The following is a 16,455-nucleotide window of genomic DNA, read 5'->3' as shown; positions in this document are numbered from 1 at the left end:
CATACAATTATAACAAACGCAGCACGGCTGCTACATGACACACATGACGTTTATCTTTCTCAATGACCTGCAGTGACGGAACTAAGAATCGTCTTAAAGCAACCAACAAGGTTATTATATTTCAGTATTTTAAACGTCACTTTTAGTAGACTTACATCGACCGGGATATGAACCTTGATTTCCTTGTGTATTGTTTTCGAGCTCCCGATATTTGGACACAGTTACATGGGTGGATTTCAAAATCCGGCGAAAAGTTATGGTTCGGTCTTTATAAAAAAAACTAGTGGGTTGTGCAAGTTGCAACTTTTTTATATGTTTTTAAGAACTATTATCTTAATGTTCCTTCAATTACCATCTTCAATAACTTAATAGTTTTTTTTACATAAAATGTTTCATGTGTCTAAAGTCATCACCGTCTACCGGAAAAATCTAAACCTTTTTGTTTGCAGTGAAAATTATAGCATACCTATCGTACGATTGCGATTTTTCTTTTAGTTATATCTTTTCCATGTTGTTGTTTAACACATGAATAAATATGCAATAATTCCTTCACCGAGAAAGTACATTTAAAAATATTTAAAATTTTGTCACGAATATTCGTCAACACCGTCATGGTTATGTCAATGTGAGCTTATCTCCGTGTATAAACAACAAAATACCGCTAAAGGTCCTTGCCCTATTTTTCACTTTAGTATAAAATGCAAAAAATGATTTCACTATAAATTCACATCATTGAATCGTAAGAAATATGACGAACAAATTTGTAAAACGTAGTTTGTCACAACAGAGCATCATCGCCGTTATGCTTTGGTTTAAAGAAGTTACGAATGATATATTAGAAATAATTATCGAAATGAATGGAAAACTGATGAAATTTATTGTGTGGCAAAGACATTAACTACTATTATTCCCATTCTAGAAATAAAAATAAGAAACTCTCAAATCGTCAACACCGTACCCATCATCACCGGGAAAAAATGACGACCGGTGATGATTTCATGTGTATGGTGATGACGGTTCTCAGAAACTTTTCTAGTTATTTTGGTATAATTCACTAAGATATTAAGCTGTATGTTTGAAAAATGTTTTCTATGTCTTCTAACACTATATAATGTCTACCTTATAAATGTAGAATAAATGTAGAAAAAGATATAACAATTTCTTTCACACTAGAGGGATGGTTAGGTTTTATATAATATGTTGACTAAGTAGGCAAAATTTAGGTCACTTAGAACTTAGAACATTTTTTTTTTGTTTTTTATTATATAATACATGTAAATCAACCTAGAGTCTGTAATTGCATGTTAGTCGTGTTAAAACATAGTATTTAAACAAGCAACATCTATTAAGTTTTAAGCGACCATAGGCTACGGTACTGGCTCACTATCCAGATGGCCTTATGTTTTTTGATGATATTACATTAATTGATGTATATAATTACAGCAATTAATAATTATACCATTTGTTAGTCACCCGACCCATTCGGCCCAATACCTAAAATTTTGTAACTTATGACATGCATTAAAAGTAGGGATCTTGCAACTTATAAAACACTGATTATACAAAAATGTTTAGCTATTAAACAAACTATATATGGATTTAAATCATTACAACTATTTTTAAAGTTAGTTTATATAAAACAACAAAAATACACACATTACAAACTTAGGTAATGAATCAAATTATCAAATAAAAACGTAATATATCATAACAATTACGCTCATTGGTAAGCCAGCAATTTTCTAATATGATATAAATACCAAGTTATGCAGTAGATAAAATAAGATGCGGGTTTAAACTGATAATAAGAGTACAATATTGAGACTATGATTTAACATTGAAAAAACCCAAAAAAATAAAATACATAAATTGCATATTTCTGAATATAAATTATTTAAAATTATACAATACAATACTTGTTATATATTTATTTATTATATGAATAAAATGTATTTTTTATAATTTTCTGAAAATAATTTATGAAGCTAGTCTTATGTTCAAAAACATGTTATTTGTAATGTTTATTAAAGTTCTAAATCCTTACAATTAAAAAAAGTTTATATTTTTTTAATACGATTTTAAGACATATATAATTTAGTTCCCAAATCGTCATTACCGTACATGCAGTGTCATCACCGTCCATAAATGAGTCATTACCATACCATGGTTGTCATCACCATCTTGCGTTTTTATTTTCCGAAAGCGATAACTTCAAATATAAGCCACAAATGATTGTATAAATACCATAAATATCCTCAATATACAACCCTCTATTACTTTACACAGCTAGAATCGTGTTAAATTAAACATTAAAAAAAAAAATATTTGTATGGTGAAATTTTTAGTAATGAAATCCACCCACATGCGTCTTAATCACGGGTGACTGATGATAGCGGGTCAACGCGGTCAGCGGGTCAGCGGTGTCAACGTTGTATATCCCGCTCGGTACCTTCATTCGCGCGCGTCGGCTGCGTTCGCTTTCAACGTTGCCACCGGAAGCGTTCACACTGCATCGAGATATCGGGAGCTCGAAAACATTACAAAAGGTAATCACGGTTCATATCCCGGTCGATATAGGTCTAGTGAAACTAACCGTGAATCATTCAAAACCGTCACTTTTAGTTTCAATGTACAGGCAGCAGAGATAGTAGCTAAGTGGGGTAAGAATGATCAAACAATAACGTTGTTAGAGTCTGTGCGGAAAGAGAAGAGTCGTGGGATTTGAGGGCGCGCCAGTGCTATTTTATGGTTTTTGCTATGCTGACAACACTGGTCACGTGATTATAGTACGACACTAAAGGTCATGATACTTGAATCCCTTTTGTTCCGGTTTTTTACCACGGCTTACTATACTTCGTTTTTTTTAGCATTAGAAATTAGGTAAACAATCTTGATGTGTCTTTTAATTGAAAAACACATTTAAAAAATAAGTTACGGCAAATATGTAACAATTATGAATCTAAAACGATCACTTATATTCTTCTGCTTTCATAAGTAATAGTTATTGATTTTTAAAAAGCGTTTTTCAATTAAAAGACATACCAAAATCGCTTACCTTCTTTCAAGTTCTTTCTAATGCTAAAAAAAACGAACTATAAACGGAGCCTGATGGTGGTGTCGGCTCGTCAACTCAATCCTCTGATTTAGCGCAGGCACTAGTTTTCTTTTTAAAACACACTTGTTTTTATGTCTCAGATAAGTACTAAAAAGTGACTGCGATTGACAAAACTGCTAAAACTAGTTAAGAATCTGCCCAATACAACTGTAATTTTAGTACTAAACAAGATAGAGTCTCATTTATGTACTGCCTAATCTGTGCAGTCCAACAGTTATTAAAACCGGGTAGATCGGGTAGAAATTGGGCAATAGAACTGTAATTTTATCTGGGATATATTTCACCCATTGTAAACTTGACTTGTAATGTATGTGTACTTTATTAATAATAAATATGAATATGAATAAAAATAGTGCATAAGAAGGTAGGCCTTATTGGGATATGTCCGGTTCTCTCATCTCACGATATTTTACTTCGCCGAAAAGTCACTGCTAAATATGAAATATAACTTCGTAACTAACAGAACCTACAAATAAAGAAATATTTTATTAGAAAAAGTTTCATTCTTTGTAATCGAAGTCTGAATTAAAATATTCAATGTCACTTATGTTTGAGCTAGCTTCAAAACAACCAGGGACACTCATAGAACTATCTTCATCTCAACTGGATGTGCTTGAATCCGGTACGTAGATTACGAATTCTTGCATATCACCTACTTAGCGGTCTTTTATTCGAGATACCGTAGGTACTTTTACACAATCCAGAAAAAGAAATTCCATATAAATATGCATAAAATGGCAAGTATCAAGACTATTTGTCAGTTATTTTAAAGATCATGAATGACCTGCATATTTATGAAAATTAATATATTTTGAATGAATATACTTACCGATTATGTACCGGAGACAAGTTACTTAGGGGGCTTATTAAATAGGTAATTATTTAATATTAAATACAACATCAATACCCGTGAATAGCGGAAACACGTTCCGCGACTTTTTGTAAGTCGATAGTCGGCTTTTAGCCGTTTTCTTCCCGCTGAAAAAACCGAACAATGTTAAATATAATTTTTCTTGTGGTTTTATGTACGGTTTCATCGTGTTTTGAAAATATTTTATACATAAAACTTGCGGTTTTTGTTAATAAAAATATACAATGACAGAAGTTTGTTTACTTTTTACAAGACAGGTGTCAAAGGTTTGATTGCCATATAAAATTTAAAATGTTAGTTCCCGTTTCTGCCACGACTCTTCTCTTTCCGCACAGACTCTAACCCTGTGACCGCCGAAAACGTCAGCGGACGCACGCGGCTCCAGCCCAATACCATCCTTCGTACATTCCCACAAGGTTCACGATGACGTTTAGAGGTATGAAAGAGGTAAGAGCGCGTAGGATTATTTTAGCCACCTCACCCACATAACTACTTCTGTAGCTGACTAGCTGTGTGGTCATAAAACCATGGATACAATAAATATATAAATTATCAATTAAAATCAATAGTTTGAATGAATATAACTCACGAGCAGTGGCGGCACGGGAGGCGCGAGGCTTTTTAGGCGAGGGCTCTTTTTTCTTGTCTGAAAACAGAATTATTCAGAATCACAAAAGGGACTATTGAAGTGGAATCCTGAACCTTATCACCTCGAGATAAAGACTGTTAATAGTCAATTAAATGTGTTACTGTCATGTACTATACCATCGCCTACAGTCCTGAGAATTCATGAACCTTATTTATTGCAGAGGCATACGTTCCACAAAGATGTTTTTAATTACAGAATCCAGGTGTCTACAAGATAGAATGTACGCCAAAAGAGTTAATCTATTGTGTATACGCACCCACTGACGAATCGTTTTTCCTCTTGCGGCCTCGTGGGGGACTCTCCACGGGCTCCACTATTGTTACCTGAAAACACGACATTTGATATATTTGAATAACTTTATAATTTTATAAATATATTTTATCGAAATTAAAAGCCAACAAAAAAACCTTTTGTCCTCTGATCTGGTTGGGATGCAAAAAAAATATTTGGTAAAAGGCACACACACAATCGGTTATGCCAAAGTAAATTTAAAAAAAAATGTTTTGTCGTACCTTCTTTCCTTTAGGTTTGGCAGTTTCCTTCGGGGCTGGGTCAGCCTTCCTGGCGGCTCTGCGCGGCGCGGGCGCGGGCGGGCTCTTTACAACTTCAACAACAGTTTTGCGTCCTCGTTTAGGCACAGGCTCTTCTACTTGCTGTTTCGCTGCGGTTTTACGTCCTTTCTTGGGTTCCGGACTCGCTACAGCTTTAGCGCCCTTCTTCCTAGGCTCAGGGGTCGCTTTCGGGCTCGCAGCTGCTCTACGAGCTTTCATAGGCTCTGGGGTTGATTTGATAGACTTTTTCTTAGCTTCCGGAGTAACCGGGGCTTTGCGTCCCTTTCTCCTTGGCTCTGGCGTAGCGGGAACTCCAGTCTTTCCTTTAGGCACTGGGGATTTAGTAGTCTTTCCCGCCCTCTTCTTTGGCTCTGGTGTGGCTTTTGCTTTCTGCGGAGTAGCTTTTTTCGGCGACGCTTTACCTTTACCTTTTTGAGGTGATACAGCGGCCTTGCGTCCTCGAGCGGCGGGGGCATCGCCGGCTGCAGGGTTCTTGGCTCTCGTTGGCGCTTTCTTCGGTGATTGTTTAGGTTCGATCTTAGATCTCTTAGGTCTAGCGGCGGGCTGAGGTTTCAAGACTGGTGATGGTTTCGGCAGGACTAGGCTAACTCGTACAGCCTTCTTTTTAGCCGGTGACGCCGCGGCCGCTTGCTTGCGACTACGTTTCTCCACGACTGGAGCGGGGCTCGGCGCTACTTTCTTTGATCTCGACTGTTTAGTCACAGGAGATTTGGGAAGCGGACTTATTGTTGCGGACTTTTTAGCGCCTCTAGTCGGTTTCGGGCTAGCAGCGACGACAACTCGTGGTTTTTTAACAACTACAGTAGGGTTCTTTGCAGCAGTTTTCTTAGGAGTAGCGGCGTTTACGACCTTTTTCGATCTTGTTGCCTTAGGTGTGGGTGGTTTTTTAGGAGATGCGGCCTTCGGAGTGGAAACTTTTTTAGCTCTTGTCGATTTTTTAGGCGTCGGTGACTTTTTAGGAGAAATTTTTGCAGGTGTGAGAACCTTCTTAGCTCTGGTCGCTTTTTTAGGTGTTGGCGCCTTTTCAGGTGAAGCTGTAGGTGTAGCAACCTTTTTACCTCTTGTTGCTTTTTTGGGCGTTACCTTTTTAGGTGTCAAGACCTTTTTCGCTCTTGTTGCTTTCTTGGGTGTGACCTTGGTCGGTGTCAAGACCTTTTTCGCTCTTGTTGCTTTCTTGGGTGTAACCTTGGTCGGTGTCAAGACCTTTTTCGCTCTTGTTGCTTTCTTGGGTGTAACCTTGGTCGGTGTCAAGACCTTTTTCGCTCTTGTTGCTTTCTTGGGTGTAACCTTGGTCGGTGTCAAGACCTTTTTCGCTCTTGTTGCTTTCTTGGGTGAAACTTTGGTCGGTGTCAAGACCTTTTTCCCTCTTGTTGCCTTTTTAGGCGTCGGTGACTTCTTTGGTGTCGCTGGCTTAGCTACAGATTTAGGCCCTGGAACTTCCTTAGATTGTTCTACAGTTACAGACGCAGCAGGTTCTTGAATACTGGTTAAGGCGGGCTCCACTGCGATGGGCGACATGCGCGCCAGCGTGGCATCCGCAGCGCGCGAAGCTCGTCCCTTTACCGGCGTAGAATGAACCAACGCGCGCTTCTTTAACGGTAGCGACTTCTTCTTAGCCGAACGCGGTTCTGGAGCTTTCTCTAGCGAGCGTTTCTTAATGGGCAGTGTGTGCTCCGCGTAGTTCTCCGCCGCAGAGCGCCTCGGGGCGACGCTGTTGCGAGAGCGAGAGGAAAGTATGGGCGTCCCGCCCGCGACCGTGGCTGTTGCTAGTTTTTGTAGTTCACGGTTGACAGGTTTGCCCACACGTTTTTGTAACTCCTTCTCTAGCCATCCTTCGACGTCGTTCACGATTACGTCTACGCTTAGGGACGTAGTCCGGCGGCGTTTGGCCGGTTTTTGAGCCGAACGGGCTATGAATGTCTTGGAATACGTCGCTCGCACGGGCGGCTTGCCTACTAATTGATCGAACATGACCTCCGCCGGCGCCGGCTCATCTAGCAACCTAGCCACCCCGCTCACGTTTGGAGACGTCTGTGACTTCGATTGTCTGAAAAGCTTCTTCACCCCGCGCACGTCTCGAAGATCATTCTTAGGACTCTTCACTTGTAAAGCATCCTTTACTCCTGACGTGTTGAGCTCGTTCCTGGGGCCGCGTTGGAACAGCTCCCGCACTCCACGTACGTCCGACAGATCGTCGCGCGGTTTTTTCTTGTTGAACAAGCTCTTTACGCCGGAAACTTGACGTAAATCGTCTTTGGGTGAAGCTTGGAAGGCCCGCTTGATCCCGCGGACGTCTCCGAAGCTATCACGAGGTGCGGCCGCGAACATAACCTTCACCCCGGCCACGTCGGTTAAGTCGTTCTTTATAGAACGTCGCGCGCGAGGCGTACGCATTAGACGTCTCACGCCGTTAAAGTCTTTGAGTTCATTCCTGGGTGATTTCTTGGTGAATAGTCGCTTGACGCCGCTAACATCAGGGCTGGTTTCCTCGTGTTCTTCGAGGCGGCGTGAGAATTCGCTCATGCTCTGCGATAGTTTCCGTTTCACCGGACTATTAAACAAATGTTTTACTAAACCGGAGTCGTCCAGGTTATCAATAATGGAGCGGCGGGATCGGCTCTTCTTTGCCGATGAATGTTTGCCTTTAACCGCCTCTGGGGTCGGTTCGGCAACTCCTGTAGGCGTAACATCACCTGTACCCCGAACTAAGATCAAAGATTTGGATCGAATAGAGCCACGAGCATTTCTAGGTGCGTTCCGAGCAGCAAATGTTTTCCTCTTTTCAACCGCAGAAATTCTTCCTCGTTTGCGGGGAGGTTCGCCAGGAGAATCAGATACAGTAGCGTCCAAAAGGCTTCGAATGCTAAGTATGGGTGTGCCGGCATCCTGGGGGCTTCCCCGTTCTTCTGGAGTCACTTCTCCATCTGTCACAGTCTCATTGGGAGCGTTGGTGATAGATACAGTAAGTGTTTTTCTCGAAGTTCTCGCTTTAGAAACTTTAGGCGATATCGCAGGCGACTTTGCGGGTGATTTTAGAGATTTACTCGGCGAAGCGACTTTGCGAGACGCCAGCGGTGTATTAGATGGGGATTTCGCTGATTTCCTCGATTGAGGCGAAGCGTTTCCTCTAGGGGACACGACGGGACTCTGGTCAACTTCACGAATGCTACGCTTCGAGGTAGAAACAGCACTGACACGCGATCTCTTGGCATCTTTAGGAGACTCGCTAGGAAGACTTCTTGTCCTACGACTTGATGTCGATAGTGGTTCAACTCTAGACTTTGTTGATGTGTTTTTAGGAGATTCAGTGGGAACACTATCATTTAGTTGGCTGCGTTTTGAAGGGGAGGGTGATTTCCCTGCAGATTTCCTTGTGGAAAAATCTCTGGGACTGACAATCTCAACAAGTTGGCTTCTAGAGCCCCGTTTTGTAGTAGAAAGACTCTTTCCTAGTGATTTTCTAGTAGAATCTGATAAAACGTCAAGTTGAGGAGATAGGACGCTATCGATAATTTTACTGCGAGAGTTACGAGTTGAAATAGAGAGCGTCTTTCCTGCAGACTTTCTTGTAGAGTTATTCACTTTTGGAGATTTTCTTGAGTCTTTTGGAGATTCTAATGTGACACTACTATCCAGTTGGCTTCGAAAGCCACGTTTAGGAGTTTTACCCAAAGATTTTCTTGTAGAATCTGCCAAAACGTTAGGAGAATTAAATAGACTATCAGCTTGGCGTGAAGCGCGTTTTGAATCAGATAGACCATCAAGATTCGGAGATACGCTGACAATAACTTGGCTTCGTGAACCACGTTTAGAAGCCGACAATGTTTTGCCTAAAGATTTTCTTGTAGAGTCAGCTAAGACATCAAGTTGTGGAGATAACACACTATCGATGATTTTGCTACGAGATCCTCGTTTTGAAGCAGAATGGGACTTTCCTGACTTTCTAGTAGAATTATTCGTACCGTCAGGAGAACTGAGAATACTTTCGACGTAACTGCGAGACCCACGTTTTGGTGTTTTGGCTAGAGATTTTCGCGTCGAATCGGCCAAAGTTTCAGTTTCTGGAGAGCTGAGGATAGTTTCGACGAGTTGACTCCGAGATCCACGTTTTGAAACAGACAGTGTCTTTCCTAATGATTTCCTGGTTGAATCCGACAGAGAGGGAGTTTTTCCTGCAGACTTTCTTGATGCATTTGAAACATTAGCCTTTGGAGATTTCAAAGGAGTAATAGATTCATGTTGACTTCGAGAGCTGCGTTTCGTAGGAGAAGGTGAATTCCCTGCAGATTTTCTTGTAGAGTTAACTGAGACATTTTCTGGAGATGCCACAGGTGACTTTCCTGAAGTTTTTCTTGAGGATTTAGCAGAAACAACTGAAGACTCAAATGTGATATTGTCAATTTGGCTACGCGAGCCGCGTTTAGAGTCAGAAAGTGTATTACCAAGAGATTTCCTTGTCGAGTGAGCCGTAACTTCCGGAGATTCAAGTACAGAACTATCGTCCAAACGACTGCGGGAGTGTGAAGCAGAAAGTTTCTTACCCAGCGATTCTTTCAAAGATCCAATAGAAATATTGTCTTTTGGTGATCCTAGTGTGACAGTGACATTGCCTCGAGAACTACGCTTCGTAGGTGATTGCGCTAGTGATTTTCTCGGCGAAATTCCTTTTGGAGATTCCTCTAACGTGTTGTCCCGAGTGCGAGGGCTCCGTTTTGAAGCGGAGAGCACTCTACTCAGTGACTTTTTCATAGATTCAATGGAAATGTTGTTTGGAGACTCGAGAAGATGATCGCTAGTGTTGAGTTGACTGCGAGATCCACGTTTCGCCGTAGTCGACAGATTGCCTAGAGATTTGTGAGATGAATCAAGTGAGATGTAGGTCTGAGGAGATTCAGGGTAGCTGTCGTTAAGGCTACGGGAGCGCTTCGAGGCCGATTTAACTAGTTTCCTTGAAGATTTAGGGGAGTCATCCTCTATGGAATCTATCGTCCTCGTGCTATCGTCAAGTCTTGAGCGGCTGCGAGCGCCGCGGGATCTCCTGGTGCTCTGTGAAGGCGCTCGCGGCGCATTCTCTGGAGTCGTCATCGTTCCATCCATGGGCGCCGTACGTGTAACCAGCGGGGTACTCGCCCCGAATCCTGAACGCGAAGGGGATCCAGCTGAACCGTACACGGAGCGCGACGTGTCCGAGTCTAGAGATACTAGATCGACGACGGAGTAGGCTTCTAGATCGCGACGGCGCGGCGATCCCGTTTTGTTGCTGTACTCTGTGACAAACGTGTCCGAGCTTTCCAGAGCTTTTTGGACGATTATAGAGCCTCGGGCTGATTTTAAAGAGCGGGGAGACGCGGGCGAGGCGGGAGCGGACGTTCTCGTTCTCGCCGGCGACCTGAGCGGGGAACCCAGGCTTTCTAGCATCCGCTCGCTCCGGGAATGTATGGAGCGGCGCGGAGATGGCGACGGAGGCGAACTGGAGTACCGTAAAGTTACATCCTCAGTAGCATCTCTTGTAGTACTCGATACCATGAGTATATCGTCGTCTTCAGAGTGATTCTCGAGATTGCTCAGGTCGAATTTGATAGATTCTGTCTTGCGGGAGCGACCAGACTTGAGAGCGGATTTTGGTGGGTGAGGCAGGGCGGGTGAGCGGCGGGATGATGTTTCCGAGTCCGTGATTTCTAGGACCGATACCTAGTGCAAACGAAAATAATAACTAATAGGAAAGCAAATTAAATGTGGGTAGCGGAAATTAAATACAAAAGTGTCCAACAGAGAAGAACAGTGATTCTATCTATTTCATTTATCAGTTTTATCCTTTACTTCAGATTGAGAAGTGTTGATTTTTAAAATGAAAAATAATAGCTTTTAGTTTTATACTGTGTCTGACTTGCAGCTTTTTTTAGAGAAGAAATGATAAATGAAACATGATAGAGGACCTAAGCAGTTGCTTTATAAATAAAGTATTACACACTGTGGCTTTGGGTTGACATAACCAAGCAAAATCTATGCTATATTTAGAATAATATGGGCTACTGCATACATCAAATTTAGAAAATCATCTCTCCCTTTTTCATTTTTGCATTCCCCAAGGTATGACGGGACGGGATTTCAAAGGACGATTTTCAAATTTCGATATTTGTAGCAGTCCCCAAAATAATAGCCCAAAGAATTGTAAAATACAAAGAGTAGCAAGTAGACATACAGCTTTACTTACCGACTGTTTCCCCGAGTTCCTCTTATTACTCTTCCTGGTGGACTTCCCCGGCGTCTCTGTCACTAACGGCTGCGGAGTGGACCTCGTAGACTTGCCGCTAGCATTCAGGGCGCTCCGGCCTTTAGGCGTCCTGGTGGCGGGGCTCCGCTTCTTGGCCACGAAGGTCGGGGTCTCGGGGCCGGGGAGTTTGGACTTCGGCGTGTGGCCCGTCATTAGCATTATCGCCGCTTGTTTTGTGTGATCTGGTGAATAAAAATACAGTTCTGGTAAATATCTGAACTTTGTAAAATATTTTGGTGTATTATATTTTAGCGTGTATATAGATCTACCTACTGGCGCGTTTCCTAAAAACTTAAGGTTCATGTAAGGATATGCCTGATCTTACGATCGACCGCCGATATAAATAAAGTAGTGAGATCTAAACTAACCAATACGCAGCGGCGCCTGTATCTTCGTAACGCGAACTTTAGTCGGTCTCGGAGCTGGAGTGAGCGCTTTCCGCAGCACGGCGAGCCGCAGCGGCGTCGCCGTGCGCAGCGAGCCGGCGCGCGCGCGCCCGCGGCGGGACTCGATCCACAGGCTCGCCTGAACATATTATATTCATTACTCGACGCAAATACATTCTTAGAACAACCGGTTAAACCTGGTAATCGGACAAGAATCGGTTGAGAAATGCGGGGACGGGACAGACGTATAAAAAGCATTGTTGCGCGAGCTAAAACCGAGACCTTCCCGGTCGCCGGGTTGATAAGTATATAGAAAAAGAATAGAAACCTTAGTAGGCGTGTGTAGGCGAGCGCTGGCGGCCTTGCGCGGCGCGGGCTCCGGCCGGTGCGGGGCCACCACCAGCCGGGGGCTGCTCGACTCTAAACATGCCCAAATTGCTCCTGTCACTATATTTTCGACACACGGTAAACTTATAAGTTCCGGTTTAAACTATCAGGTTTTTTACACACTATTAAATTGTAAAACGGGACTTAATCGCGTATTAAAATTTTCAGATTTACCTTCGACGTTTCGAGGACGGCGGAAATACGCGATTAAGTCCTGTTTTAAAATTTAATAACTTATAAGCTATAGAAAACTTTAATTACAAAGAATATTTAGTACATTTAAGAAAATATATGTTTTAGTTGTGTAGGCTGTATCCTACATTATACATTTAAAGGTTAAACAGTGCTTCTATAAGCTTTTTTATAATAGCTTTCGTTCCCATTTAAAATCATCATTCAATTTCAAAAATAATTAACGTTATACAAGCATAAGCTGTCAAAGCTCCCTAATCTACATATAAACCAAACTTACCACTCTGGTTATCAGTATTTCTTCTCTGAGGTTGAACAATTGCCACTTGCTTTCCACCCGCACCCGAACTTGCTGCAGAGTCACCAATGTAAATATTATTAAGACAATAATGGATTAAGGTAGTCCTCATTTTCTGCCCTGAATATTGTCATCTTCCCAATTTATTGTATATTAACCATAGCTATTCATACTGTTGTGTAATTGACTGGCTGATTTTAAAAAATGCTTGAGAAAGAGTAGAGTTTATGCAAATGTCTGGGATTTGTAATAAATAGGGTTTAGAATACATACCAGGCATGGAGGCGCGATGTCGCAGTTCAAGAGCCAACTGTACGTCGCGGTCGGGCGCTCGCGGAGGCGCCGCCATCGTGCCGCGGCGGTTCCCGCGGGAAGGTGCCGTCGGCAGCGCCAAGGCTGCAATATACATTCACATGATATTCTGCGCCTTACAGTGAAATATGACGTCTGTTGAAATAATCAGCTTGCACAGTAACTGTTAAAATTTTGCATATTTCTGAAAGTCATCCATTATTGTTATATGTGAGGAAAACAATGCTATTCTAGAACAGTCAGGGTAAAATGAAGTACAAGACCCAGCAGCAGCATGTGCAGTGATGCTTGTTGCCCTTACAGACAGATGAAGACAATAAAAAGAACCATTCCACAACTAACTGCAAAGAACGTGCAACTAACTAAAATCTATGTCAGTAGTTGACGCAGGAACAACTTACCTGGCTGTGTCTTGTTCCGTTTCGGTGCTTGAGGCGTGTCGTACTCCCAGCGCAGTTTGCGGCCACATATGTCCAGTTCATCTCCGTGTTGTAGAGCGCACACACTCACTGGTGCGCCATTCACTTCTGTAGTTCCCGATCCAACATTCCGCACCACAGTCTGTCATACAACCAATATAAATTTAAATACAGAGGGTAAATAAGTAAAATAACAGGAAAAGTGCAATATTGTATAGTGACGAAATAGTACATTTCGATGCTAGTGCGGAAGGTATGTCATTACTTCACGAGTTCCGAGATATCTTCTATCTAAGACTCGGGACGAGTGAAGAATGACATTTCCGCACGTGTATCGAACGACGTTTTTTAATACAGTTGCGAAAAAATAAGAAAAACATTGTTAATCGTACACTAAACAAAAGTGGTAACAGTGACAGCTCGGTTAGACGTCGTCTTTAAGTATATTATATCTATGGGCGTTTGGCAGCTATTCCGTTCCATTCAGTTAACTTATTAAGAACGGAATTTTCAATATTGAATATTAAAAAATAAACGTGTTATAATGATGAAAAGGTAAGTAGTTAAATATGAAATATGTAATATTTTTCGTATTCTTACATTATACGGTAGGTTTTTATGCTGATTACGACGTTTAAAGGAAACTAATATTAACACTCATCAATAAGTAGTCGTGAATTGGAACAAGTATAAATTTAAAAAAATTGGAAAAGTAAAAAGCACTAGTTCGAGATAACCAACTTTCCGCACGCTAAACAGCTACGTAAAGTAGCACTTTTTGAGCAACTGTATTAAAAAATTTGTAAATATTATTACAATTAAATAACCATTCAAATACTGTTTTTTAAGCCCTAATAATTAATATATATTATAATATTCCGGTATCAGGACCAAAAAAAAGAGATATCTTGGCTAAGTTGTCAATGTTTCCATCCCTGACGTAAAAATGTCTATAGGAAGGGATATTTGTGCAGGCTTCTGGCAACTATATGCCATTACCACTGCTAATAAAAACAATTAATAATCACTATCACTAGTATTCCTCATACAATGAACGTTCCATTAGATCAACAGTCGGCAACCAGAGGCCCGCGAGCCTCCCTGGCTACTTTGTATGTAGTACTGACGATCGACAATGTCTGCTAAAGTCACAAATACATATTACCAAAGTGCGACCCGCGTCATCTTCGTTAACTACTATGTGGGCCTTGGCTGCTAAAAGGTTGCCGACCGCTGCATTAGATTATCAAGTGGCGGTACGAACCTGATTAGCGTGCACTGTGACGGTGGCATGATGCGGGCTGACCTCCGGCAGCAGCACTCGTATGTCGCAGGCGGCGCTGCGGCCCAGCGTGCACATGCCCGAGCCCAGCACGAAGCTCTTGCTCTTGGCGCGCCCCGCGCGGTCCAGCACCACCAGACGTCCCGCCATGTCTGCGCCACACAAACAAAACTTCACTTTTGTTTTCACAAACGAGGTTATCGCTATCTCTGTCTTCAAATTTCGCACATCGTTTTAATGGATTGCGTCAAGAGAGACGTAGCGCACCTATCAAAAGTTAAAGGAAACACTATAATGTTATCGTAAACACACTTTTTTATTACCGCAAGCCGGTAGCATCATGTATATTATTACTTACTCGTGTCAAGTTTTCTTAGCCGGTTTACGCGATAAACATAGCATAATCTTCAAATAGAATCTAAGCGGATTGTCTTAGTACACTACACGATAAAAAAATCAGTTTCCACACTATTACAAATGAAGAATAATATCCGATTTTGGTCATTCTTTTTCAACGGACAAAAAATGATGCCAGTAATGGCGTCCCAACCAAACTTCGTGTCCGAAAGCGCGGGGAACGTAAACTACCACAGAGTGTAAAAAATACATACATTGGAACAGTTCAAGTAGATGTCAATCACGGACGTAGAGAGTAAACTGGATGGCGGACTTTGGCCAAAAAGTGTGTCCACATGAGAAGTCAAGGTGGGCCGTTGCATCTCTTTCTAATTAGGTTGACCATACGTCTTATTTATGTGGGATATTAGGATAATATTGAGTATATAGTTTGGCCAGGATCTTTTCTTATTCGTGCATTGATATATTTTTAATTGAAATCATACTGTCTTTTCGCCTAAAAAGGGATGGATATGGTTTTTTTTCTCATCTGAAAACGCTTCACGGCTTCACACAACCTTAGGTACTTAATTTAGTTATTCCAAAAGCTGATCTAAATGGTGTGCTCAAATTACGGCACCTATGCAATTAAAACTGCAGAAGGCCATGCGCTTGGCGGGGAACAGAACCACATGGAGGAACCTGGTCTTCAACAGAAGGATATGATGTCACGATCCTCAGTATGGAGGGACCGACTGAAGAATAAGAAAAGCTGTTACTAGAAGGCGTAGGTACTGGACCACGAACTTGGTCGATCGTCAGGAAGGTGGTCCGCCGTAACGTCTGTCAAGAACACAGGTATAAGTGAGAGAGATAGAGAGACAGATATGCTGACAGAACCAGAGGGTCTACTGCGAACCATGTTCGACGTGTTGCCTCTCTGTCACACTTACGCACGAACTTACAAGTGCGACAAAGAGGCAACATGTCGAAAGTGGTTCGGGCCGTTCGGGGTAGGCTCTCAGGACAGTGGGGGAATTACAGTATTTGCCGCCTTAGGCCCCATGGCCTACATAGTAAGCACAAGCCGCCCCTTTCTCAGCACCCATCATATAGACTGCCGCCCAAAATATCTAGCCGCCCTAGGCCCGGGCCTACTACGGGCCGAGTATGGGCTTAGGGCAAATCCGCCACTGCCTCAGGGTCGCGTGGGTCCGCTACGCCCGTTTGCTATAGTTTTTGACTAGGACGCTTGTCACTGGAGCATAGACACAAATGTTTACGAATTGCGAGCATCTTTCTCTGTCACTGTAATTACTACTTTATAGGAGTAAAAGAGAAAGATGCCTGTAGTTTGTAAAC

The 16,455-nt window shown here is 42.1% G+C and overlaps 2 protein-coding genes across 3 annotated transcripts in view; both read right to left on the bottom strand.

The window, feature by feature from the left end:
* Positions 1-16,455, bottom strand: part of LOC134675239 (nucleoplasmin-like protein) — a 201,149-nt gene that overhangs the window by 146,826 nt on the left and 37,868 nt on the right. The gene's annotated exons all lie outside the window — the stretch shown is intronic.
* Positions 1,794-15,336, bottom strand: LOC134675336 (serine/arginine repetitive matrix protein 2-like). Its single transcript, XM_063533543.1, has 12 exons — positions 15,116-15,336; positions 14,740-14,909; positions 13,458-13,617; positions 13,018-13,140; positions 12,727-12,798; positions 12,196-12,287; positions 11,850-12,006; positions 11,422-11,663; positions 5,148-10,898; positions 4,892-4,958; positions 4,576-4,632; positions 1,794-1,798 (listed from the first exon to the last, which is right to left on the bottom strand). Exons 2-12 carry the CDS (start codon positions 14,905-14,907, stop codon positions 1,794-1,796), a joined length of 6,894 nt encoding a protein of 2,297 aa, XP_063389613.1. The 5' UTR covers positions 14,908-14,909; positions 15,116-15,336.

This window comes from Cydia fagiglandana, chromosome 21, assembly GCF_963556715.1.
Source record: "Cydia fagiglandana chromosome 21, ilCydFagi1.1, whole genome shotgun sequence".
In the NCBI taxonomy this organism is placed as follows: domain Eukaryota; kingdom Metazoa; phylum Arthropoda; class Insecta; order Lepidoptera; family Tortricidae; genus Cydia; species Cydia fagiglandana.
Note: the sequence above shows the minus strand (reverse complement) of the source record. Positions and strands in the feature narration are given on the sequence as shown.